The sequence below is a fragment of the Lagopus muta genome, chromosome 6 (assembly GCF_023343835.1).
Source record: "Lagopus muta isolate bLagMut1 chromosome 6, bLagMut1 primary, whole genome shotgun sequence".
NCBI lineage: Eukaryota > Metazoa > Chordata > Aves > Galliformes > Phasianidae > Lagopus > Lagopus muta.
Window position 1 is genome coordinate 25,440,779 of NC_064438.1, and position 24,775 is coordinate 25,465,553.

At 38.2% G+C, this 24,775-nt stretch overlaps 1 protein-coding gene across 2 annotated transcripts; it reads right to left on the minus strand.

Moving 5' to 3' along the window:
* Positions 1 to 2,347: 2,347 nt before the first annotated feature.
* TMEM87A (transmembrane protein 87A) lies at positions 2,348 to 24,765 on the minus strand. 2 transcript variants are annotated; one of them, XM_048947515.1, is made up of 20 exons: positions 24,592 to 24,765; positions 23,805 to 23,865; positions 20,219 to 20,316; positions 19,257 to 19,373; positions 17,621 to 17,674; positions 17,476 to 17,532; positions 15,762 to 15,912; positions 14,949 to 15,010; positions 13,729 to 13,912; positions 12,762 to 12,861; positions 12,056 to 12,149; positions 10,763 to 10,835; positions 10,410 to 10,514; positions 9,233 to 9,291; positions 8,865 to 8,968; positions 8,439 to 8,512; positions 7,081 to 7,142; positions 6,457 to 6,512; positions 5,040 to 5,070; positions 2,348 to 4,210 (listed from the first exon to the last, which is right to left on the minus strand). In XM_048947515.1, the coding sequence occupies exons 1-20, from the start codon at positions 24,721 to 24,723 to the stop codon at positions 4,169 to 4,171; spliced, it is 1,716 nt and encodes a 571-aa protein (XP_048803472.1). In that variant the 5' UTR covers positions 24,724 to 24,765; the 3' UTR covers positions 2,348 to 4,168. The 2 variants fall into 2 exon arrangements, with proteins under 2 accessions (XP_048803472.1, XP_048803471.1); XM_048947514.1 differs by lacking the exon at positions 10,763 to 10,835 and adding an exon at positions 11,398 to 11,473.
* Between the last annotated feature and the right edge of the window lie 10 nt (positions 24,766 to 24,775).

Consider the following 24,775-nt stretch of genomic DNA (forward strand, 5'->3'; position numbering starts at 1 on the left):
CGGGGGCGGGAGGGGGTGGTTCTGCGTCGGGGCCGTGCGCCGAGTCCGTGGGCTGCCCCGAGCGGGCGCTCAGCTGCGCAGTTGCGCAAGTGCGTAGCCGCGCGTGGCTGGGGAGGGACGCTGAGGCGGAGGCAGTAATTGTAGCTTCTCAGTCAAACGCTAATAGCGCAGGCGTCTGGTTGGCATTCTCTAACACGGAACCGGAGCGCATAGGAAAGGCAAAAATTGAGGAACCTGAGGAAACCAGACAAGAACGGGAAAGTATCTCCTGCAAGTAACTGTTTTCAGAGGTCCTAAATTTTATTTTTTCTCCAGCTCGATGACATCCACAAACTGATGCTTTGTTCCTGTTGGAAGACTGATACATTCCTTCAGGATGAGCTAGGTCAACGAAATTTAGCCTTCATGAAGGAACCTTCACTTGTTTTCTCATCCCTTCTTGAAGAGGATAGTTGCATTTACTCTGCTGTAAGCCTAAACTATCTAAACTCAGCAAGAAAGAAGCACACAGTACTGAGTTCTCTGAGCATCTTCACTGACTGAGACTGCTATGGGAGAAGATGGAGAATGAAGATGCTTTGTGGTGGGAGACTGAGGCACAGGAATGGAAGAACACAAGTGAGGTCCCTTACAGCGAGGCACTCTTACATCCATCCAGCTGCTTTTCTGCCCAGGGATGAGAACTGAAGGATGAAACCATGTTAAGTTGCGTCGTTTTTGCAAAGGGAAATGTGCCTTGGGTATGTCAGGTCTCCTTGTCCTAACTAAGATTACTATAACAGCAAGAGGAAGGTAGCACCCTGTAGTGAAAGGAAGGGTGAGTTTCAGTAATAATAGGTAATAATATCTCAACATGCAAGTGGCTGTAACCCATCTCTACCAAAGTACAATCTGGCCTCATCAGACTTTGAAGAGTAGCATACTTATTTTTTTTTTTTCAGAATGCAATGCCATAGAGGAAATAGAATGATGAAAAAAACCCCATAAACACACCCCTATGACTGTAATCTGACACAAACATACCCTGTCTTACTGAGTCTTATGATCTTAATTCACATTGTGCCTGTTAAGCTGTTAAATTTTTTGCCACATCATATGATCTCTTAGTCTCTCCTTCAGTTTCTGGCAAGATCATCTTACCACCCTAAGAAAAAGCTGGTCACCATCATCATCTTCCTCACTACTGCTACTGTTTTCAGTCCTCTGTGCGGCATGAAAATGCTAGAAGTTGTATCAATAGTTTCATAGCCAGTCTTCAAAAATGAAAGATAATCCACACAGATGACAAAGGCAAAAATCTCATTTGAAAAAAAAAAAACCAACCCTCCCTCCACGTTTAAATTGCTGCCATTCTGCATTCTCAGTTGCCAACAGCTTGGTGAAGATAACATTTGAAGCCAGTTTCTACATACCATTCTAGTCACTAAAAACATCTGTACATATGAGGCCTAAGAATAGTGATTTTTTCCCTCCTGTTCACTCAAGTCTTCAGAGTAGCTTGTACAGTTAACGTTACAGTATGGTTCAAAAGAATATGTCTACGTTTTACTTCAGTTTTTCCTGTCTACATTATTAAAGTTAACAATTCTGCAGGATTTCTGGCTTTATCCATTTATACTTTGGGAACAAGTCTCTGAAAAAAAAGTTCTCCTTAAGATCACAAACAGGTCACAGCACGAGCCTGCTGTGTGTGCGGACACAGATATAACCTGCAAGGATATGTAAGTTCTGTCAAACAGATGAGCTACCAAGGAAAGCAATAAGCTATAACCAGGATGTTTAATGCAGTTAAGTCATCTGTGGAGTTCAGAGCAACTCCCAGTATTGTGGAAGATACCAACAGGGGACAGAAAGGAAGAAGGCAGAAGACAAACCTAATGTAATCGTAGGCTTAAAGTATCAGAAAACTGCTGTATTTATTTCATTTTTTACATAATTAATGTAGGATTGGCAGGAGGGAAACTTCAGATCTTTCACTTCTGTTCAGAAATGTGCGAGTTGCCCTATGTTAGCTTTTCAACAAGTTGATAAGCCAAGTGTAATGAAAAATGTTTTTAAAAAGACTAATGGGAAAAAAAAAAATTGTAAATGTAAGGCCACAGAGTTATGCAAGGGAGCTTTGTGAAGACGTTAATACTACTTGTTCACTCACGTGAGAGAGAAAAGTGGAAGGAAACCATGCAAGCCTTTCTACTCTTTGCCTAACTTTTATTAAATTGTATATACAAACTTCTTTTGTGCTTCCAATAGAGAACATATTTCCTTATTTGTCTCAAAAAAATAAAAATTAAAATTAAAAAAAAAAAAAAAAACCACTCCAAAGCAACAGGACTTGGGAAAAAAAACATTAAATATTGACAAATAGCTTTATTTCACAAAACTTCTCCCCAGAAGGGCATGGAGGTCATGTTTGTTTCATTTTTTAATCAATTAAGCATAGCAAATTAAAAGTTGAAGTGTTTTCTAATTAAAGACTCTACAGCATCTATCTGTGGCCTATAAGGGCTGGAAGAAGTATGCCACAACAAATCTTGCAGAAGCAGAGTCAAATGTAACAGCCCCACCTTTTTTCTCTGCCCATCTGCTTGGGGTTTACTGCCTTCACAGCACAGCTGACAGAAGACACTATGCACTTGCACCTCAGCTACTCTACTGTAAAGTGCCATGAGCCAGTATAAGTTGCTGCTGCTGATGAACAAGAGCTAAGCTATCAGACTTCACAGCTGAATGAAGTACAGGCACACATTCACTTCTGCTGACACAGCTATGAGCTAAGAACAAGAAAAGCTAACTCCCTAAGCCAGTACCCACAGAGGTTTGTCTAGCAGCTCCCTAGAAGTCTAGCTGTGCTGACACTTACCTGGTAACCATCAGATGTAAAGAGTATGAATCCAAATTAAGAGCTTTTGTCATACAGTCTGTGTTGGGCTTCCCTGTGTAAGGTTTTGCATGCAAAGCCCCCACAACCAAGAACAGAGTATAAATAGAAAACTGTCAAAAAGCTCTCTTTCATTTGAAAAGGAGCAAAGCAAACAAACAAACAAAAAAACATCAGTTGTATAGAAAATTTCTAGTTTGACTTAAACACAATGATCTTGGCTACAAGGATCAATTGTAACAGGAAAGCCCATCTTAAAATTGTTAACATGCGAGGCAATTCTAAACAGACACTGGAAACAAAAATATCCCAGCACTGTGTACACCATCAAGGCCTCGTGGTGCAGCAGTGCCTACACCCTCTAGGAAGCAATACCATCTTCTCTTAGAAGAGTGCCGACTTCTTGGGGGGAGATTTGCAGGGAGGAAAGTTTTTTCTGAAATGTTTGCTTAAATAGCTGCTTAACATGAATAGTCAAGCAATTGTGGAACACTGCAGGAGTGTGTCTGGAGTTTGGTTGTTGTTGTTTTTTGGTATTTTGTTTCCCTTTGAATTAAACCATGCAACACATGGAAGGTAGGGGCGAATAATTTTTTCCAGGCAACCACCACATTGCCGGCAATGAGATGTGCCAACTTGCTAACAGCAAGGGTTAGCTCTACATAACTGTTACCTATAGGTCAATGGCATTTAAAATAGAAAATCTTTCTTACACAGTGTTATGAATAAAATTGCACTTGATTTAAAACTCTTATCACTGTAACTTTTCCAAATATCTCCTTTCTTAATATTCTTCATCAATGGGAGCTTCTCTCTAAAACCTTTCATTAATGTTGGACACACAACATGACAGTATAAGCCCTTATCTACCAGAAAATGGGTCTGTTGTTTCTTCAGTGCTTATTTCCTGCTGTTCCCACCCTCCACCAAGAAAGGTAAAGGCAATTCACCTCTAAGTGTCAATTGTAACATTAAAATATAAACTCCTCAAGCAGACATTAGGAATTTTAGTTTCACAGATTAAATATTTGAAAAAAGTTACAGAAGGTGCTGGAATAGTACACATTTAAATTGCTTAAAAATCCAAACTTGCAGCAACTTCGCAATTTGAAAATTTCCAAAAGATTTATCAGTGTCCTTGTGAAGTTCTTTCACAGCAAGACGCCCTCGTGACAATAAAGTGTCAAACTTCCAAGACTGAGATCAAGAAACAAATCAGCAGGATGTACTTGCTCCACCAAGCAACTTTAAAAGAGATGTCTCCAATTCCAATAGCAAAAGCCTCCTCCTTCATTCCATTTTGGACCTTTCAAAGTGTGTAATCATTCTTTCCTGCAAAATAAGAAATTCCAATTCTATCATTTTCCCCAATAGATGTAAATTACTCAGAAATAAGTTGATATGCTGTGCATGTACACAATACACACTCGTGCATTTTAACACAACTTACAGCAGACACACCACTATTTTTAGAACGAAAAGATCACATCATTCACACATGACTGATGCACAGGCCCACACCACAATTTTCACTGTTGTGAAATCAGCTCTCCTTAAGTATCTGATGGGTCATACTGTGCTTCTGCTCCACTCCTATTTCAAACATTTAAATTCTAGATATATTACAATGCTTTTCAAATTCACTACAAGTGTTAAAGTACTTAACAGTATCATAATGCTAAGAATATCTTTGCAACAAAATGTTACAACAGTATTCATTACTCACAATGCTGATCAAAAATATTTTTCTCCAAACTACCTAACTAAATTGTTTTTCCACAACATCACATCTCTCCCAAATCATTTAACAAAGAGGAAGTGAAACTGAGTAGGAAACCTCAAAAAAATTGCATAGACACACAGACAACAGCATGAAGAGCTTGTAATTCAAAAAACTATTGCTTTATGTTGAACTCTATTCTTCAATACAGGTCCAATCATCCCTAAAATTACAAGCATTGCAGACAGCAAATCTTTCAGACCTAACTGCATTCTCAAAAGCTGTATCATGGTTCTGCTTCTCATTGTCCCCCTTGTAGTATTTTAATATTGCACTGGCAAGATCAGAGACTAGTTCTAATAAGCCAAGTCCCTAGCAGCTGACTCGTGACTCTTTTGGTATGTCAGAAGACTGTTTCGTACTAAAGATATGTTCACTGACCTCATCTGAATCCAGAAGAGCTGGAAGAGCACTGCAGGGGATAAAAAAAAAAAAAAAAAAAAAAAAAAAAAAAAAAAAAAAGATAGTTAAGAAAACTGAAGCGCCTACTAAGAGCATATATTGAAAACTGTTTTCAGCCTGACCTTGTACCTTAAGCTTTTTAGGACAAAAAAAAAGAACAATAATGAAGATAGACCTTTCAGTTAAATACATAGATATTAAAGGAAAATACAAGGAGGAAGAAGAGCCAAAGTAGTAATCTCTCAATGACCTTCACAACTCAAACAATTTTGTACTCTGCTTCTGACTTCTCATTATGAACTGAACAATTTTCACGTTGCAAGGAAATAAGCTGCGTTCACAGCATCTTACCAGCCTGACTGCAACTACAAAAGAGGTATTTTGTAAATATATAAACAGTGCTAAGCCATACTTAAGACATTTAGGATATGGGACCATGCTGTAAAGAAAAAAATTCCTATAAAATCACACAAGTTACACTGGTATCATAGCCTTTTTCAGCTACAACAGACCTTCCATTTATGTACTGAGACTTCAGCTCTTCACAGTCCTGATCAATGTACTTTCAAGGACAGAAAGCCCTGTTGCAGACCACCTCAGAGTGACCCTTTCTAGCTTATACCAGCCTAGTACTAAGGAAACCTAACAGTTTTTCAAATAGATAATTGCTTGACCCAGACAAAAAAAAAAACAAACAAACAAAAAAAAAAAAAAAAAGGAATTCAATTGAGAAAATGTACTTTTTTCTCCTTTTGAAGCTTCTTGAAGCATGTCTTCAAATGTCTCCAAGCAGAGTTTTGTTCTTAAATCTAAAGAGTCTGCCAAAATTTACCATTCAAATGTATGAATGCAAGGAATCCGTGAACTTGCTATGAAAAATTTAGATACACATACTGATCTTCTTAGAATGTAAGAACTAGCATTAAAAGCAGAATATACATGGACTGTATATACAGCTGACTAAATTGCATAAAAATGACTCAATATTCCAAAAACATATAGAAATAAATGAAATTACTCAGTGATTTACATCCAGTAAGATGCTCAGACAAAGAGGGTGCTCGGTTGTTTTTTGCTTTCCAAATTTATTTTCTTATTTTTTAACTTCAGTGAAGTGCAAATAAATCAGTTTATGTTTTCACAGAGAGAGCATTCTGTAAGTTAGCACGTGTTCAAGCAGCATAAATCATAAGTCTGAGAAACTGCATAACCATGTGGAAGACTGTTCAAAAAAAAAATAATAATAATAATAATAAATCAGGAAGCCAATTCCAGACTCATTTCAGTATCTGTTTATGTAAGGGCAGCATGCAAGGTGTAGGAACAAAAAATACATTAGAGTGCTTACTGTCCGAGGAGCCCACTTTTACTGTGACTACAAAAAAAAGATACTCACACATCAGTCACAGAAGAAGGAACATTCTCTTCTACCCACTTCAGGTCATCCTCCTGCTACAAGTACAGAAATTGAATGGAAAACAAGTCACTTTTCCCAAAATAGTGTATTTTTCTTCACAGCCTACTTGAGAAAAACATTAGAAGTGATTTCTGAATTACAGAAAAAAAATATTCCAACAGGGAAAAGAAACCTATAAATTATTAACAACTTAAGATTCTGTAATAACTCCGTAATTACTTGTTACTAAGCAAAGCAGTCAGTCACTCGTGACAGATTCACACTGTACACATCACCCATAATGAATCACAAATCTCAAAATTAAAAAACTTCCTTAGCCTGACAAATTTGTTAGACTAATGTATTATTCTTTATCAGAATATAGCATTACACACTTCTATCTATGCTGGATTGTGCGAGCGTTCCTAAAGAACAGACTGAATTCTAAAGTCTCCACAGGCAGACTTCCTTTTCAGGAGCACTGTATACATATGAAGTTTTGACACACTCCCACTCTGAACCAAACCAGGAAACTCACATTTACAAGCTGACAGCTTTGCATATTGTGAACTACTGGGAGGCAGACAAACAAAAGGTTCTCTCAGTTAAGGAGGACATACTTACAGCTTTGTTTGCTTTTACATTCCCATTTGGTTCTTGCTTTGTACTTCTCATTTTCATTCCCTCTGAAAACAAAAGAAGGGGAAAAAAAGACTGGTAACTAAGGTCCTGATAGGTGAAAGACCTATTTGTCCTGAATTTTGATATTTCCTAGATAAAACTGCAATTTCTATTCTTTTTCTCTAAACCAGTGCAAGGATCAAAGATATGGCTTCTCAGAGCTGTGCAGTCTCCCTCCTTGGAGATCTTCAAAAGCTGTCTGTATGTGGCCCTGGACACCCTACTCTATTTGACTCCCTTAGGCAGGCTGTTTGGACAGGATGATCTCCAGATATCCCTTCCAGGCTCAGCCATTCTGTGATTTCTACAACTCCCCAAATTTATTTTACCTCTTGACTGCTGACCAGCCTTGTTTAAGAGAAGCAACATGCATCTCCTAGCCTGCCAGACAGCCAATAGAGATGATTTGGCAAACACACCTAGGAGATAATACATACTTTCTCAAATGACCCTCATATATCCCAGCAGCAGTATGCATAACACTTATCCTTTTTACAATGCTTACAAATGGTTTTGCTTGAAGGATAACAGACATAGTACAGAGATTTCAAGTAGTTGGAGTGAGAGAAAGGTGCCACCTAGTGTTATAAAGCAGGACTGCTTCGAGGTCCATCCCTAAGTTTACAGTGGACATTTCCCCCTTGTTCACTATAAACATGGAATAGTTTGAGACTAAAAGAAGGTCGACTTAAATTAGATGTCAGGCAGAAATTCTTTACTCAGAGGGTGGGGAGGCACTCTCACTTCCAGAGAATTTGTGCCTCTCCCATCCCCGGAGGCATTCAAGGCCAGGTCGGATGGGGCACTGGGCAGCCTGATCTAGCAGGCATCAACTCTGCCCATGGCAGAGGTGTTGGAACTGGATGATCTTTAACGTTCCTTCCAACCCAAACTACTCTATGGTTCTATGATGATTTCTGCAGAGTTTAGAGAACAGATAATAAACTAGAATAATTCAAACAGATTGTAAAAGAGGAACTGCAAACTAACCCACGGACTAACAACAATATCTAAGAGACCTCTGTCATCATAGCCGGATGCAAACAGGACTTTGCTCATATTAAAAAAAAAAATCCAGTGGATATGATAAAACAACCACAACAGCGGCAGTGTGCTCAATGTCATCTGAAAACACCAAATTGCAAATGTAAAATATAAAGCCATTCTTCTTCTGCAACAGGCAATTGCATCCTCCACTTCTACAGCAGTAACAAACTTTATTTTTATTTCTTACCCCCCTGACAGAAAGACTTCTCTCCCCAGACATCTCCAAATCATGTGGAAAGAAATTTTGCCCTTACCAAAGCTTTCCTTTAACATTGGCTCCTTCTGCTCATCATCCTCCTCCTCTTCAGACAGTGGTGAGAAAGCAAACCTTTAGGAGGGAAAGAAAGATAACTTAGAGGAACGTGTATTGCCATGTAAGAGTTATTACTCCAACATCAACATTTATTCATTATTCTGTGCAGCATATTGTTTTGAAGACCTGTGTTCAACTATATAAAGAAGAGTTCAAAAGACTTCTTTTCAAATAAGTTCACCACCAGGAACAGACTGAACTTTAACTATGTGACTTCTCACATCTATTCCCACATATGCTGCTTAGTATCCTACATTAGTATGCTATGGATCAGTATACTGCAACTGAAATCACCGAACAGGGCTAATTTGGATAAACAAGCACTCCCCAAAACAGTATTTTTAGAAAGAGATGAGAAAAGCTGAACCTTTGGTTGTTAGCAGAAGGTCTCCACAGAATCATTATGACAAAAAGGATCATTGAGAACAGTAAGCGCCAGATAGCATCATCCACCCATAGCTCCTGCCAGTCCTGTCAATGAAAACAGAAGCACAAATAGAAGCTGTTGGAAGAAAATCCATGTTTTCAGCTCTTTCCAAAGATGTGTTAGACATGTGTGAAAGAGGCTACTTCCTACAACAGTGATAATTTTACTGTGTGGTTACTACTCTAGACATAAGTCACAGAAAAAAAAAAAAAAAAAAATCTGTTCCAGAATCCTCAATCTCTTAGACTGACAAATTTAAGCTTTTCTAAAGAGGCACCAATCACAGAAAGCATTCAGTGTAAACTCACCGACTGACAGTCCACCAGCCTGAACTTCATGGTAGTCCAGATAATAAATACAATGGATGCTGCAAGATTAAAACAAACAAACTGCTTATTACTACAACATGTGCTACTGTTTGTACATTGCTAACAGGATTGTGTTTCCCAACTGAAGGGTGAAGATTTAAACCTGACCTTAAGAAGTAGTTTAGGCACAGCCAAAGACACAAGGTGTAAGTCAAGGAATTACTATTTAACCAAAATCCTTATCCCTATTTACTATTCTTATGTTCCTTTCAACCTGCTTTCCATACAACACTTTCACTATTGGTTGACATACAAGCTACCTTGCAGTAACTGAACCATTTGATCTGCCTGAATACAAAAACATTCAGATCTTGACACATAAGACTCCCAGTGTTCAAACTAAACTCTCAACAGTTTTAGAGGTGACACCTCCCTCTGCTAAGGAGACTGATGATGACAGAGAACCAGATGCTGCAAGGAACTTAATGAGAGCTGGCAATTAAATGAATGTGCTGTTTTGTTGTTTATGTAAAATAAATAAATAAATAAATAAATATGCACACAAACTGGTTAGAAGCTTTCTTGTTCACTGTACGAATGTCATTTCCAAATATATGTGAGAAGACAAGCACCTGGCAGCACTAAGATATATATATAGTTATATACGTAACTATTTTTATATATATATATATATATATAGTTATAGTTATAGTTATATAACTCCTGGAGTTCAGTTATCACTGCTGTAGAGAGAATCTCAACTTTTAGTCTTTCAGAATACAGGTATGACATTGTGTTACAATCCTAAGAAGACTGCTTTTTCAAGAGTCACTCTGGTCTTCAGCTAAGGAGGAAGGAACACTAAAAAATGATCTTAGCAATGCCCAGCCAGGAAAAAAAAAACCTTTCAAGCACAGTTATTCTTAAGAGGGACAAAAGCACTCCATTAGAGAAGCTCTTACTAACTTCCTGACTAATGATCTACTGCCTCCAAAGTATCAGTGTAACATTTGACAGAGACAAACTACTAGAAACAGGTCAAGTGATAGAAATGATAAGTATTTTCGTTACATTTACAGAACGGTTACTAAATTCAAAATCTGCTTTAGTGATCAAATCAAGTTATACATTCTAAACAACTAACACTCTTATTTGATTCATGTAATTTTCTGCTTACCTGCTACTGCCAAGATGAGTGTGTTGGTGAAGTGCCGATACAAAGAGAGTTTCACAACATTCCTTCGAAGTTTTAGCAGTTTCATTGTTTGAGTCAAGCTGATGAATATGTACAGAAAGTTAAGGAAAGCCTCTGAGAGGACAAGGAGGACACAAACTTAAGAGGACACAGGTTTTATGAACAACAGCCCCCACCCAGACACACACCCACGAACACAGCCCTCTAAGACATAGAGGAGACTCATGGCAGAACAGAAGGTCATCCTATGGCAGCAATATCAAACACTCCCTTTTCAACGAATTTCAAACGTATTTCAAAGAAAACACACCCCCCACCAAGTAAAATAGTGAAGGATATCCACCAGCACAGGGCAGTATCTAGGAAAGCCAGGGGAATAAAAGCCAAGGAGGCAAGATCATTCTGGGCCTGGAGACAAAGAGAGAGCCAGTAAGAACAAACTGAAAAGGAAACAAGGTGCAGGAGCAAGGAGTGTCAGGCTATGTTATGAGAAACTGCAGACACTTCACCACAATGCTTCTGAGTTTTATTACAGAAACAAGTGTTTGAACAAGATGTTCAACTCAATGCACAGAGGGGTTTATAAAGGACAAAAGCAAACAACAGCACACTGTCAGTTCCCAACTCTCTGTCAGCAAGGCAAGAAGTAGTTTTCCAGATTAAGTCAATTTAGCAGCATTAACAAGAGCCTCTGTTAAGATCACTGCTGCAAAGATTTAGTCTGGCCACTTCTGTTATAGAAAGTCAGCAATCAGCTTGTTAGAGATACAGTAATTACATCCTCTACACTACTCATGGAAGAACTCACTGCTCACACGGGTTTGACTGAAAGTTGCAAAAGTTGCCTTTTGAGTATACAAGCAACTATGAAAGTCCTAAATAATAAAAGCAAGTCATTTTTTACTGCTTCTAAAATATTAGATGAACAGTTCTGTGAACAAGCTTGTAACTTTCTACAGTTTATGAAAGGATATCCACAAAATAATACAGGCATCAATCATGGACAGGGCCAAGTTTGCTATCAGAGCCAGAGTGTCATAGAAAAACTGAAAAAGTACCAAATATAACATGTTAAATACCTTGTCCCGAGACACTAACAGTGAACAATAACAGAAATTTACACACTAATAGTACTTCTAGAATGAAGCAAGTAGCAGCACAACTCACTAACATTTCCTCAGGTACAGCCTCAAATATAAAACACTGGTTTGTTTATTGCTGGATTTGCTTGGTTTTGTTGTTGTTTTTACTTTTTTCTTTTTTTTTTTAAAAACAGAAAAACTAAGAAAAAACAACATTCGTAGCCAGATGAATCACCTTTAGGTCTGGAACTGGCCCTCCATCCTCAAATTTCTACCCAATCTAAAGTCACAACAGCATCTGGAACCCAGCTAATGACTAAATTATGAAAACTATTTCAAAATACACAATTATATCCAGATGCATAAAGCAGACAAGTTTAAAAGAGTTATCAATAAACCACATCAACAGTTCCAGAATTTAGCCACTTGTCTTTTTCCTTCTTTTGCGGATTCTTCTGGAGAATCTCTGGGATTCTCCCTTGGCACTTAATTTTAAGACAGTAGAACCTGTAGCATACAAGAAAAATTCAAGCAGCAGTTACTGACCCCTGTGACTCTAAGAACACCTTCCATGCCAGAAAATAATAGATAAAGGGCTCCAGCCATAACTACTTTGTGAAGAGTAACCCCAAGACGAGGCCTGTAAAAAAAACAAAGTGAAGTTAATCTTTAGTGCAGGAGAAGAATGAAGTCACATCAACTCAAGTTTAGCACAAGGCAAGAGGCATGCAAATAAAAGCCTCTTGTGACAAGTCACCCCCAGGTCTTTGGAATCATTTTATTATTGTGCTCCTACGCTTACCTTTTTTTAAATGTCTTTTGACCTGATGTAGCTAAGGAAGAGATCAGTAACAGTTAACTCCCTCGGCATTTTATTACCATTTCAAGAAGTCCCAGGCCCCATCTTCTTTTTCAGTCTCCACAACACACCCCAACTTGACAGAAGATCCCAATGCCACATGACACTGTTTTACCACATAATACAGCTGGGGGAGACAGATAAGGAGCAGAAGCCTCCTAAAGCAGATCTCTGCTAGAGATTTATGAGCTCAGCAGTGACTCTCAGAACCCTAAGCAACAGTAAGCAAGGGGATGCAAAAAAGGAGCAATCACCACATGGAAATATATGTCTCTGTTGACTAGTGAAGACAGGAGCTTTACACTACTTAACTCAAGCATCCATCTTTTAAGTTGCAAAGCGCAGGGAAATTAGTACAACCTTAAATTACTAGAAAAACAGATTTTTACTCACTTGACTATTCCATATCCCAGGCTAACTATGATGACCAGAGTTCGAGCCAGTGAACGTTTCACAGCGGAAAGCAGTTCTGCCAGTATTAGTGCTCCTTGAACTAACAAAAGCAATGAAGAAGCTAGGTTATAAAAAATAACTTGTATTTTATTGACTACTGCATATAATTGTAGTATAAGAGCAGACACTTATTTTCAGCAAGTAGGCTATTAAAACGTATAATGCCTTTATTGCCTACGTCTGGAGTAAGGTTTCAGAATACCTAAGTCTTTTACTGTTAAAAATAAAATTATTTTTTTAAAGTGAAAATTAAATCCAAGGAAAGCAGAAAGTAAAGATCCACACATTTTTTTATTCACAATATTAGCCTGGACAATCTCCCAAACAAGCCAATCAATAAAACCTCCTGTACCGTGGATGTGACCAATTAAAAAAGTCATAATGAAGTTTTACTTCATTTCATTCATAGGATGGAAGCATACTACAGTGTCCCAAAGCATTTTTTTTGAGAGTTGTCTATGATGAGTTATCAGGCTACTGGCTGAAAGCCAAAGGTTATTGGCAATGGGGTCACAATAAACAGTTAAAAGTCTCCTTCCAACGCTAACTGTAAGATGTGAATCACAAGCTACACTTCAGAAGTCTGTTTCAAACCCCAAGTGAGTTTTACAGTGAATACTTAAAGCATCTAGCATTCTACGCTCCTGAAGCTCTACATCAGAAGTTTTAGACACAGCATTTTAGTTTTAGAAGAGCACAGGCTGTCAAGAGATCATAAAAAGAATTTACAGTATATTAAAAGACACACAGAAACTCTGTTCCACGTTCTTTGTTTTGAGGCAATCCTCAAGTAATCATATAGGGTTACAGATGAATTTTAACTAATTCAATATGTGCAACTAATTCAATATTAGCATAATTAGTGCTGTGCCCATCAATGAAAGTGCAAGTTGCAATTGTCACTTACCAGATTCCCCTGTATAGCGGATGTTCTGGAACTCTGCATAGAAAACTGCTTTCTCAAGCATCCCCAGGAAGATAACAGCACCAATCCAGAACTGGATCCTCAGGAGATCCCTCCAGTAACAGGCTGACCATGCAAGCCACAGAACTCCGAAGAATACGTACACAATACACATCACCATGAAAAACTATTATACAAAGAGAAGCAAGAAGTAGTGCACTCAGATGAAAGAAAAATAAAAATTGAAGAATCATACATATAAATTCAAACATTCCATTACAGAAAAAGCATGGAAGTTAGCTACACAATCCTTTAAAGCTTCCACAAACTGAAAACATCTCTTAGAACAGTTTTCTGATCCTTACAGGTTTTCATGCCCAAGCATCCACACAGTTCAAATGTTCAAAGGACCTAAACATGCCAGTTCATATTCAGATATTCCATTACAGAAACAAGTAGACAGAGACCTTTTTCTGGACCTGCCACAAGCAGATATTCACATCTACGAATTACAAGTCATCAGAACTGCTGAACTTCTTACTTATGCAGCAAGTAAAACACATTTTAGAAACACCATGAGGTTCTCCTATTTACAGGTTACTCTTGACAATAAAGACAGGCTAGATATCTTATTATTGATCCCCAGCTAAAGTCTGCCTACACTAGATAACTTCTTTTATTTTCTAAGCATCCTTGACAGAAGCAGCTATCGATCAAGTCAGCAATCCCTTTGAACAAAAGGGGAATTCGCTCTTTGTAGTTTAATTGTGCTTTCACTATTAAGCAGTATTGAGGACCTCCTCATAGTGTGGAGGATCGCTGGTGGAAGAAGGAAGATGAGACTATGAGAGAACATAGCAATGACAAATGAAACAGTAGCTGTAAACAAAACAATAGAATAGTGAATTTTCTAAGATATGAACTAAGGAAAAAAACAAGAGTGTCAGTAAAATTGCTCAGTTTAATTATACTGATAACTTCTGGAACTACAAAAACTGACAGTCATCAAGTCGAACAATCCATAAGCAGAAATTAACAGCATATGCAAATATCTGAAATCTACACCTGTTTTCCCTACCCTGTATGTAGTACTCCAAGAAAAACTTCTCACAGATTAGTATTTGAAAGCTTTGACAGGCTTTGTCACCCTTAAGCATAGAAAGAGAGTATTTAGCAGAGATTCACATCCACTGACAACTTGATAGCAAAACTGTTTTACTTACAATCATCAGAGGATAGTCTGCAAGTGATAGATACTCATATGGCCCCTTGAGTTCTACTGTCACTGTCAAAAAAAAAAAACCACAGTAACCAATTTAAGCAGGAAGCAAATGTGGGAAGCCAGGTTATAAGGTACTTAACTGATTTTTACTCAAGCATAAAGAAATCCCACATCTTATCATGGAAGAAACCTTTAAATTTAACTTCACTTTGGAATCAAGTGCAAGACTCGTAATATATTCAACTAATTAAATTATATTAAAGCAATTAAAACTATATGCTCTGTGACCAAGTAACTTTCAGTAGCACTTCAAGTTACAGTACTTTGTGCTGTGGATTAATGTGTAACGGTAAAGTTTGAAAACACACGTACTATCTTTTTAAGTGGATTTTAAATCTCTAAAACATGGATAATTGTATTTTATCTATCAGTGCAACGATAATATAAAGGCCATAGCTGTCATTTTGAAATTATGTTCTACGTGATTTGAGCTTATTGATGTAAATCATTACATTGGTCTGATCATTAAAAAAAAAAAAAAAAAAAAAAACCCTCAAAATTGAACTGCTTGGGTATTTTCTCTACTTCCATCATTAAGCTGATAGACCAACAGCCTTAAGATTGTCAAACCACTCACATTAGCCACCAAAGTAATCACATTATCTTAAGATGCTGTGGTCGGTACTATGTATATTATGTGAAGTCAAAGGTAGCGACTTACGAAAATGAACTAAGTAGTATATATAAAGAAGTACCTTAGAAACCAGTCAGAATGGTATACATAAAAAAAGCAGTATATTTTTAGCTGTCTTACTTGTAAAGAGCTTTTCTTTAGGATTTGAGGCAGGTGTTGTTCTCTCCGCTCTTTTAAGTTTGGTAGCAGAATCTTTTGGAGCAGTAACTCCAATTTGCACAATAAATATATATGGCCCATCTCTCCAAGTTTTAATAACAGCATTCATTGTCTGAAAATGAAATGTCTGCATGTAAATAACATATGAAAAAACAAAATAGTACATGAAATAGATGAGAGTACGCTCTCCATACATGGGTGCTATCTTCCATATAGAAAAAAAGTTCATCTGATCGTGATCCTAAAGCTTGTTAACAAATATTTGATGTGATCAGGGCTTATTAAGAAATTGTGTACTGTCTTACTGCAAGAGTGATCTTAAAGGTATTGCAAACATTACAAAGAATTCAATAAAGCTGGTATTCCTTGTTGTCAGTCTAGGAATACAGATTGTCAGCGATGCTTCTTGACTCCTGAAAGTGAGTGCTTTACAACAGGACACCGGCATACAACTTAGCTCTCTGGCGAAGACTAAGTTACAGTTTAAGATAAAAGAGATAAAAGATAAACTGAAGAGAATTTTAAAAATTCCTTATTAGTCATTTCCTCTGGAAACTACTACTGCCTCTGAAAGCTCTCATGCCTCTAAGAACCAAATATTGATAGTAAACTAAAAGCAAGGAAGCTTACCCGATTATGTATTTATTTCCCTATGGTTCAAATACTTAAAATCAGAGATTTTATTTTGAGTTCCGGTGCACAAAACTTAGTTCTACAACTAGGCAATCCCAACCATATCAAGAACTGCAATTGTTCACCAGAAGCTCTGAGGTAAAAGCTAGGACTGTGTACACATACGCTGCTTACAAGACCAAAGTAGACCTAGCACAAGTTTTAATAATGGCATCTCCAAGAGAACTTCAGTATTAAGTCCATGCTTTTCTTCTAAGAGTCCTCTTGACTACGAGACTTAAAGCAAACAGAATTTTATGCATCAAAAATGTTTATGCTAATATAAGTTAAACTGCTTAGTTAAAAAAATACCAAGCCTGAAGTAAAATAGACTTTTCCTTTAAAATACATCTATCTTTTGCTGCACTGATTCCTTATTCCACAACCACACATTTACTTTCTAGCCTTATGGCCTTGTTAATAGTATAAGGAATTTTTTTTTTTTTTTTGCATTCAGGAAATTCAGTGTGAAGTTATTTTAATAACTGTTCCTGGTTAAGACTTGAACATAACACATAATAAAAATGCTAACAGAAACTCAAAAGAAATCATTCACCTTGTTACATACAATATTTTAAAGTACTGATTAGGTCAAGACGAAAACAAATGTAATCTCTAAATAATAGTGATCTCTTACAGCAGTGATTACTTCACCTTAAGGCTGATATTTTTTTTAAATTATTCATACCATGATTTTGAATGATTAAAGTTCTATATTTCACATGGAAGAATCATTATAAATATAGTTATAGCCATTTCCTCCCCCCCCATTCCCCCCAAATTTATTTTCAGGCTAAAGCAAATGAAAGTCTCAGAAAGTATCCCCCCCACTTCCATACCCACCTGTCCCTGCAAAACAAAACAAACATACCACACAAACCACACAACAAAACTGTACTACACCTGTAAACATCACTAGATAATTTCTAGCTCTTCTTGTAAAAAAATTACAAAAATCCTACACCACTGGATTCCAAATTGCATTTCAATTCAGAATACATACAGTTTTATCTGCCACCATCGTGCGATTTCCCCCACTCTCTGTCTTATCTTTCATGCCCTTAGAGAAAAACAGAAAATGGATAAGCCAGAATATCAAAACTCTTTCTTTCACTTCTATGCTCATTCACTACAAGGACAAAATATACCTCTTGTTTCTCAGGTGAGAGAGGCTCTGGATGAACAAATTCTTTATAGAAAACCTGTAAGAGTAAAAAAAAAAAAAAAAAAAAATTTAAAATGTACATCATTTATAGGTACTGTGTGTTAACGTGACATCACTGCCATTAAAGTTTTAAGGAAGGATTTTCTGAAACAGCAGCAGCATTGGAGAGTTCTCATTTCTTTAATTAAATCAAACAACTGTCCAGGGAATTTTGAATACTTAGATTAATATTTTGTCACTTGAGAATTGCTTCTCTCCTTCCTCTCTTATACAACAGGTCTGTATTTTTAGAGCTGGATCTGTAGACATGACAGCAGTGAAATTAATGTTACTTCCCAAATATGCATCTGTTAGCTACCTCCATTACTAAATGGCACTTGCAAGGACAGACACAAGATTTTGGGATTTCTGCCTTGGTACATGCAAAAAAAGCCCCCAGACAAATGTATGTCTATTATGCAGATAAGGATCCAGGATCTGCCAACTCTCTCAAGCTCCAAACCTAGTGAAACTATTGTATCACAAGAAACAAAGCTAAAAACTAAAAAGGAGCCATTTATATCAAAGTTCAAAAATGAATACCTGGGAAGAATAACTTGTTAAAATTTCAGTAGACTTTGCAAAGGAATGGGAGGAAAAATCACTTAAAGTTTTTAAAATTCCCAGCTTCATCAACATTCAGTTGAGATGCCTCAGATCATATTACATAGACAAGCCCTCAACAGCTTTTCTACAAAACCATGGAAAAATAGAACAAATATTTCTAATATTAATAAACCTAAATAGTAGGCAGTATTTGTGTATTTTAAAAACTCCTTTCAAGTTATCTTCACATATGAAAGGAGTTAGAGGTGTGCAAAACAGATCATTAAAAAACCCTTCCAAGTCACCTTTAGGCAAGCTATTTTCTTCAGGAAAGAAGAAAAAACTAGATTCGACAGCTGGAAGACAACTCCCAGTATTTTCTACTCACACCTTCTTGTCTAAATCAGGAGTGGTTCAATAAAGACACAACATGGCACAGTTTGCTTCAAATCCTTAAGTACATCATAAAAAAAACCAGACTGTTACGTTGACACCACCATTAATGTGACTGCACAGCTTCTGGTGATATATAGCTGGCACAGAGCCTTTGTTCAAACATTATTTCACAAAGTCACATGGCATTGTCTTTCTTGTTTTTCCCATTTCAACCACCATTTTGCTCTGTTTTCTTTTTCTTTTAACCAATTTCCCAGTCCTCTACTGGGCCAAATTCAACAGGAGATTCATTCTATTGCCAGAGAAGCACACTGTTACTCATCTAGCAGTACACCTCCATAACTCAGCTCTTAGTGCTAAATGAAATTCAGAGCACACAACCACGAACAAAAAGAGGAACTCAATTTTAAAGTGTGGGTATTTTTTCCTCAAGGTGGGTCACAAGTTGAACAGAAAGTCAAAAGTAAAGCACAAATTCAGAAGTTACTGCTGCAATTTGGTTGTCATAAACAGACCAAAAAAAAAAAGTATTTTCCAACCTACAGCAATCCTCATGTGAGTGATCCTCATTTAACAGGATCTAATGCCATCTGTCTGCTGTATGAGGGAATAGGGCAAACTAAAATTTCTATCCATACCTGGGGCTTGAACAGCTTGGAGCAATTTGGAAAGACGAGAGAAGATGTGGCATAGTACCCTGACCAGCCTGGATGCTCTTCAGACGTAGTCCCAAAATAACTTTCTGCCTGTTCTTCCTGCCAAACAGAGAAGAGAATTTAAATTAGTATTCATTATATCAAATGTTTCATCTGAGCAGGCAGCTGCAAGACCTGGAAAGCACCAAAACTTCCCTCTGAATAAACTCTTTAGCAGAGTTTAATAGGCCAGAAGCCATGTAGGACCCTTTTCCCTCCAGAAAGGATACAGATATACACAAACACACACAAGATCTGAGTAAGAATTAATACTCAATTAAAAAAAAAAAAAATCTACTCCTGCAGTGGTGAAGCAACCAGCGAGAACTTGAGTCTGTATGAATAAACTCCACATAATTATGAAGAGATTTAATACCTCAGTACTGTGCTAGGCTAATAGTTACAACTGTCATAGTTAATATCTTAAGTAAACAAGGAAAATGTGTTACAAACAGTATAAACCACAGCTGTGTTCTACCACATCTGAAACACACAATACGCCTTTCATATAAATCACTACTTCTTTGAACATACATGTGAAAAAGAACAGAATTAAGACTAAACATGAATATATTATTTCCTATTGGCTGTCATTAAGCACTTCTGTAAATAATATTCTCGATCGACAGATAAACTCTCTTCAGTTTAAAGTTGATACACTTATTTCAGCTTCTGGATTTTGAAGAATTCTGACAAATACATCCACTTTACCCCCAGAAAGGTCATTAATCCCCAAAAGCTGAAGATTTATTTCTCTCCATCATCTTCTCAGTGATGCAGAAGTTGGTTCTCTTTTTTGGCCAACAAAGCAATGATGATGTAAATAAGCAGACGCTGATCCTCTCAGTTTCAGACCTGCTTAAACCAATAAAAACCACAGCCCACATTTTCCATACAGTTCTTACCCCAAAGTTGAAGACTTCATTGTAGCAATCAGAATATCTTAAGTACCACGTAACATTGTAGCCTTGGGAGGGATCACAAGACTTCTCATCGCCTTCAACTAAAAAGACAACAACATATAAGGCATCTTTTCTATGTAAATCTCCTCCTTCCATTCTGTGCCAAACTACTGTAATTGAGTTTAAACACAAAAAGTAAATGAACAGAAGAACATTACTGTCAAATAATCCACTACTGTTCAGTGGAAAAAAAAACAGAAGCATACAAAAAACAGACTTCAATTGTAATATCACATTAATTCCACTAAAGAGCTGAAGATCATTTGGAATTTTTTTGGTCTTAAGACAACCAGGAATGTGCCAGCAACAACAAAAAGCAAACGAGATGACAGCAGTGACTCCAAATGATCACAGTACATAAAATTATTTCCCTTTCCAACATACATCTATGATTCTATATGTCAGCATACAGCAGGTTAATACTACATGCAATTTGCATAGATACTTCTGATATAGCAATACTAAAACACACTAATATTATCACCAATACAATAGAAGAAGAGGTAAAGCTTTGCAAGTCAACAACCATCCCCACATTGGCTCACTGCCAAAACTGCAATGCTGCCTTTTGTCAAAATATTACAACTTTCCATTTTAATATACTAAGAATAGTAGAACAGAATAACAGAAAAGTAATACTTCATTCAATCAAGAAAGATTTCACCATCATTCTTGTTTCTCAAATCTTATTCCAAATTAAATCCTGGTGAAGAAAAATTGACGTTCAGAAGGCAAACTTCACATGTAAGCAAAACCAGCAGCCATTACTCAGTTCAGAAGCCATATAAACGATTATAATTGGGCTCTGCCAGTCAACAGGTACTGAAACAAAATAAATGACAGCACGTTTCTCCTAGAGCCGTCACCACAATTTCACAACGTACATTATCTCAGACTACATACCCGTTACACTTGCAGAACTTTCAGTGACTGTTTCCTCTACTGACCATAGCAGATAAAAAAAAAAAAAAGATATTAAGAGACCCTGGCAAGGAATCCTAACTGACTAACCCAGCTTTAAGCCACATGACTACCAAACCAAGCCTCTGTAGAGCTACAAACAGCTAGTTCCTAACGTTGAAGACAGAGGAAAAAAAATAAAAATAAAAAAAAATTAAAAAAAAAAGGAATGCAATCACTGAAAAATAAGTTTCTTTATGACACGTTCTGGTATGCATGAAAACAAGGCATACATTCTCCTCGCAGCCCTATATGCTGTCGATGGCAAAACAAAGCAACTAAAAAGCAACAAACACTTACAATAGAGTGGGTGTATACAAGTTCTCAAGAGAAAGATACCTTACTGATACAACTGATTAAGTGAGGAATACCTCAGAGCTGTGCTATAAACAAAATTATTTTTAAAATACTTTGAATGCCTTTTCCATCTATTAAAAACAGATAGAATTTCTGAAGATCTGCATTCAGCAGCAACATCAACTAAAAGCAAAACAGGACAAGACCAGAATAATGTACCAATCTAAGCAATCATCACAGGAATGCTGAAAAGGAAATACTCCTACGGAACAGAAAAGTCACCCATAGCATTTACTGAATTCAGCAACAAGGAAATCAAAGTTCCTTTGCCCTCAAGCAAAACCAGCAACATTTAACTCAAATATTAAACTCTCTATACTCATTTATAGATGAAGTGGGATTTCCCACATGATTCTAGACAGGAAACCAGATGTCTTCAAGAATAGCACTTAAGAAAATCATCAGATAAAAAAAAATGTATTACAGACAGTGCTATACAACTGCGGCAGCTCTCCCAGTTAGAAGCAAAAAGCAGAAGTATTAAATACCACCACACAGACTACATCACAAAAAAAAAAAAAAAAAAAAAAAAAAAAAAAAAAAAAAAAAATCAACAACCCAAGGGGAAAGAGAAAAAGCAGGAGGAAGCACAGGTGCTAATCTCAGTCAAGGTAAATCTTTTAAACACAATGGTATGTAAAATAGATGTCTTCACCAGAGAATGTTAAAGCTTTACCCCTGTTCAAAGGCTGACACCACATAACTGCAGCCTGTATCAGCAGCCAGGAGATTAAATTCTTACTGCCAGATCTGCCACTAAGCTGACTTGTAACAAATTCTTTTTTCTCAGTTTCTTAGTTTCTTCCTGCTCCTGGTTTTTTCAGCCATACACCTCATGACTAGACTTACCACAGTTTGTTGTGGGAACCTAAATCTTACAAGCAATACCAGTATGACCACGCTATTTCTAAACCCTACTAAACTTCAAGATGCTCTCCCAAAACACTATCCTTTCCCCCAGACCTGCTGTTGCCTTCCTGAGAACTGTGAAACTCAGCATTTAAGCCATACTTGATAAATGGGAAAACCATTCTGACCTGATGGGTCTTCACTAATAACCACCTTTATACTAGCCTCCTATTTCAGATTCACCTGGGGTTGATGGAGGCACTTTAATAAGCTCCCTTTGAAGCACTGTCCCAAGATGGGCAGGCATCAGAATTTAAACCTGAATAATAATACATAAAGTACTAAACATAAAGAAGTATGCAATTTAATCAAAACTCACCAGTTAATAGTTCTACCACCACAATTTTTTTCAGTTATAAAGAATGAAATCATTGCAGTAAGTCTTGAAGTGACAAAGGCACGGATTCCACTGACTATTCCTGAAGTGACATTTCCTCATTTAATACAAACACAAAAAGCCAATCACAGACACTCTACCTTTATAACTACTCAATCAGCAGATGGAGAGCTTCACCTTCTCATCACTGGTAAGAACTAGTGCAAACAACCCCTTAGAAGCGCATGGTAAAGACGTCACCCTTGCAAAATCAGCCACTTCCTCAAGTCGCCCACATCACAGCACTGTCTTCGTGCTTACAGATCAAGTCTATTTGACAGAAACTCTCCTTAGGGCACTGATCTATGTAGTCTAAAGTTGGCCAGATCAGCAATAAACAATAGAACAAAACAAACATGAAGTCTGCAAAGGTAGGTGTTTTCTCTGTAGCTCACTCATACACTGTGATCATGAAGACAAAACAGCCTTCAGGAAAGTTCTGTCTCAGTGTTTAATTTCACCCTCTTACCAGTTCCAGAGTTGTAGGTCTACCCTAAAACCTCACAAGCACAGTCAACAGTCACCCACCAGTGATTCTGCAATATAAACAGCCCCTCACCCAGTCAAGACTCAAACTCTTTCCACATGGGGCCAGTTAGCACATTTCACTACAGAGCTCAGCACATCCCACACCTCATTACTGTCTACCTGAAATGGTACTCTCATCGCCCATCTCACTCTTTCCACCGCCTTGCCTGAACAGAACCATCCATTTCTGCTGTAGCCAAAACTGATCATGTCTTCAACACTGCTCTCAGACTCAGTGATATCAGAGCTGCAGCTTTCACCCAGTGACAGGAAACAAGGTGTCATTTCAATCAGTTCCATTAAACGCTTCACAGTCTTTTGGTCCCAAAACGTGAAATAGAGACTATGTGAAACAGTAGAGTGACAGCATGCACAGCATAAGCCCTTGGGACCACTTACATCTCAGAAAGATGGTGGTGTTGCTGAAGAGAATCTTCCCAAAGTTAAAGAACTTCTTCCCCTGGAAAGGCAAAAAGAGAAGAAAATATCAGAGGGCTTCACGACACCCAGTTTACACGTTGCTTTGCACTCTAAGTTTTAAATCAATACTGAAATGGAAGCAAATGACAACCAGAAGCCAGTCTCACTGGATTTTCCAGTCATGCTTCACCACCCGCTCAATCTGCTCTCAAAGATGGCTTAAGAGACTTTTCTGTTGTCGTTCTGCAAAACTCAATCAATTTTACCATAGTTTATTATATCGATTTGCATTTTCTTGCCGATAAGAAGATCTGGACCTTATCCAACCACAGAAACTTTCACTCTTAAAATCAACAGGGGCATTCATCCCAACTCTTGTAATTTTGCTCCCATTCTCACACGAAACACACATTGCCCCCTTCTACAGTTCGACACACCGAGTTTAACGCAGTTTTCCCCACGCCGTTTCACACAGAGAGCGGCACAGAAACACAGAAAACCCTTCGCCTCCCGCTCAGCCCCGGCTTTCCCCCGCCAGGCCCCAGCCGCGCCACAGGGCCGCTGCCCCCAGCCCAGGCCCCTCGAGCCTCACGGAGCCGCTCCGCCCGGGCCGCCCGCATAGCCGCCTCCCTCCGCCCCGCGGCCACCGCCGACCGTGGCCGAATCCGGGCAGAAGGACCCCGGGCGGACCGGGGGCCGCAGACGGGAACGCCACGTTCCCCGACACGCGAGCAGCGCACCTTCGGCCTCCGATGCCCGCACTCACCATTGGCACCGGGACCCGCCATTTAGAGAGCTGCCCGGCTCCCGCCGCGCCCGCCAGCGCCAACAACGCCAACAGCCTCAGCGGGACGGCCCCCGGCCGCCGCCACCCCCCGCACCGCGGCACCGCCGCCATCCCGCCGCACGGAGGCCGTGGCCGCACCTCTTCCGCTCCCCGCGAGCGACGC

What these genes read in the sequence shown, in the direction of transcription:
- TMEM87A (XM_048947514.1), bottom strand. Translation starts at nt 24,723, where the DNA reads ATGGCGGCGGTGCCGCGGTGCGGGGGGTGGCGGCGGCCGGGGGCCGTC. An exon ending in ATGAAGTCTTCAACTTTGGG is followed by an intron (nt 19,374 to 20,218) that starts GTAAGAACTGTA and finishes TCTGTTTGGCAG; the next exon opens with GAAGAACAGGCAGAAAGTTA. An exon ending in CAGACTATCCTCTGATGATT is followed by an intron (nt 13,913 to 14,948) that starts GTAAGTAAAACA and finishes TTTGTATAATAG; the next exon opens with TTTTTCATGGTGATGTGTAT.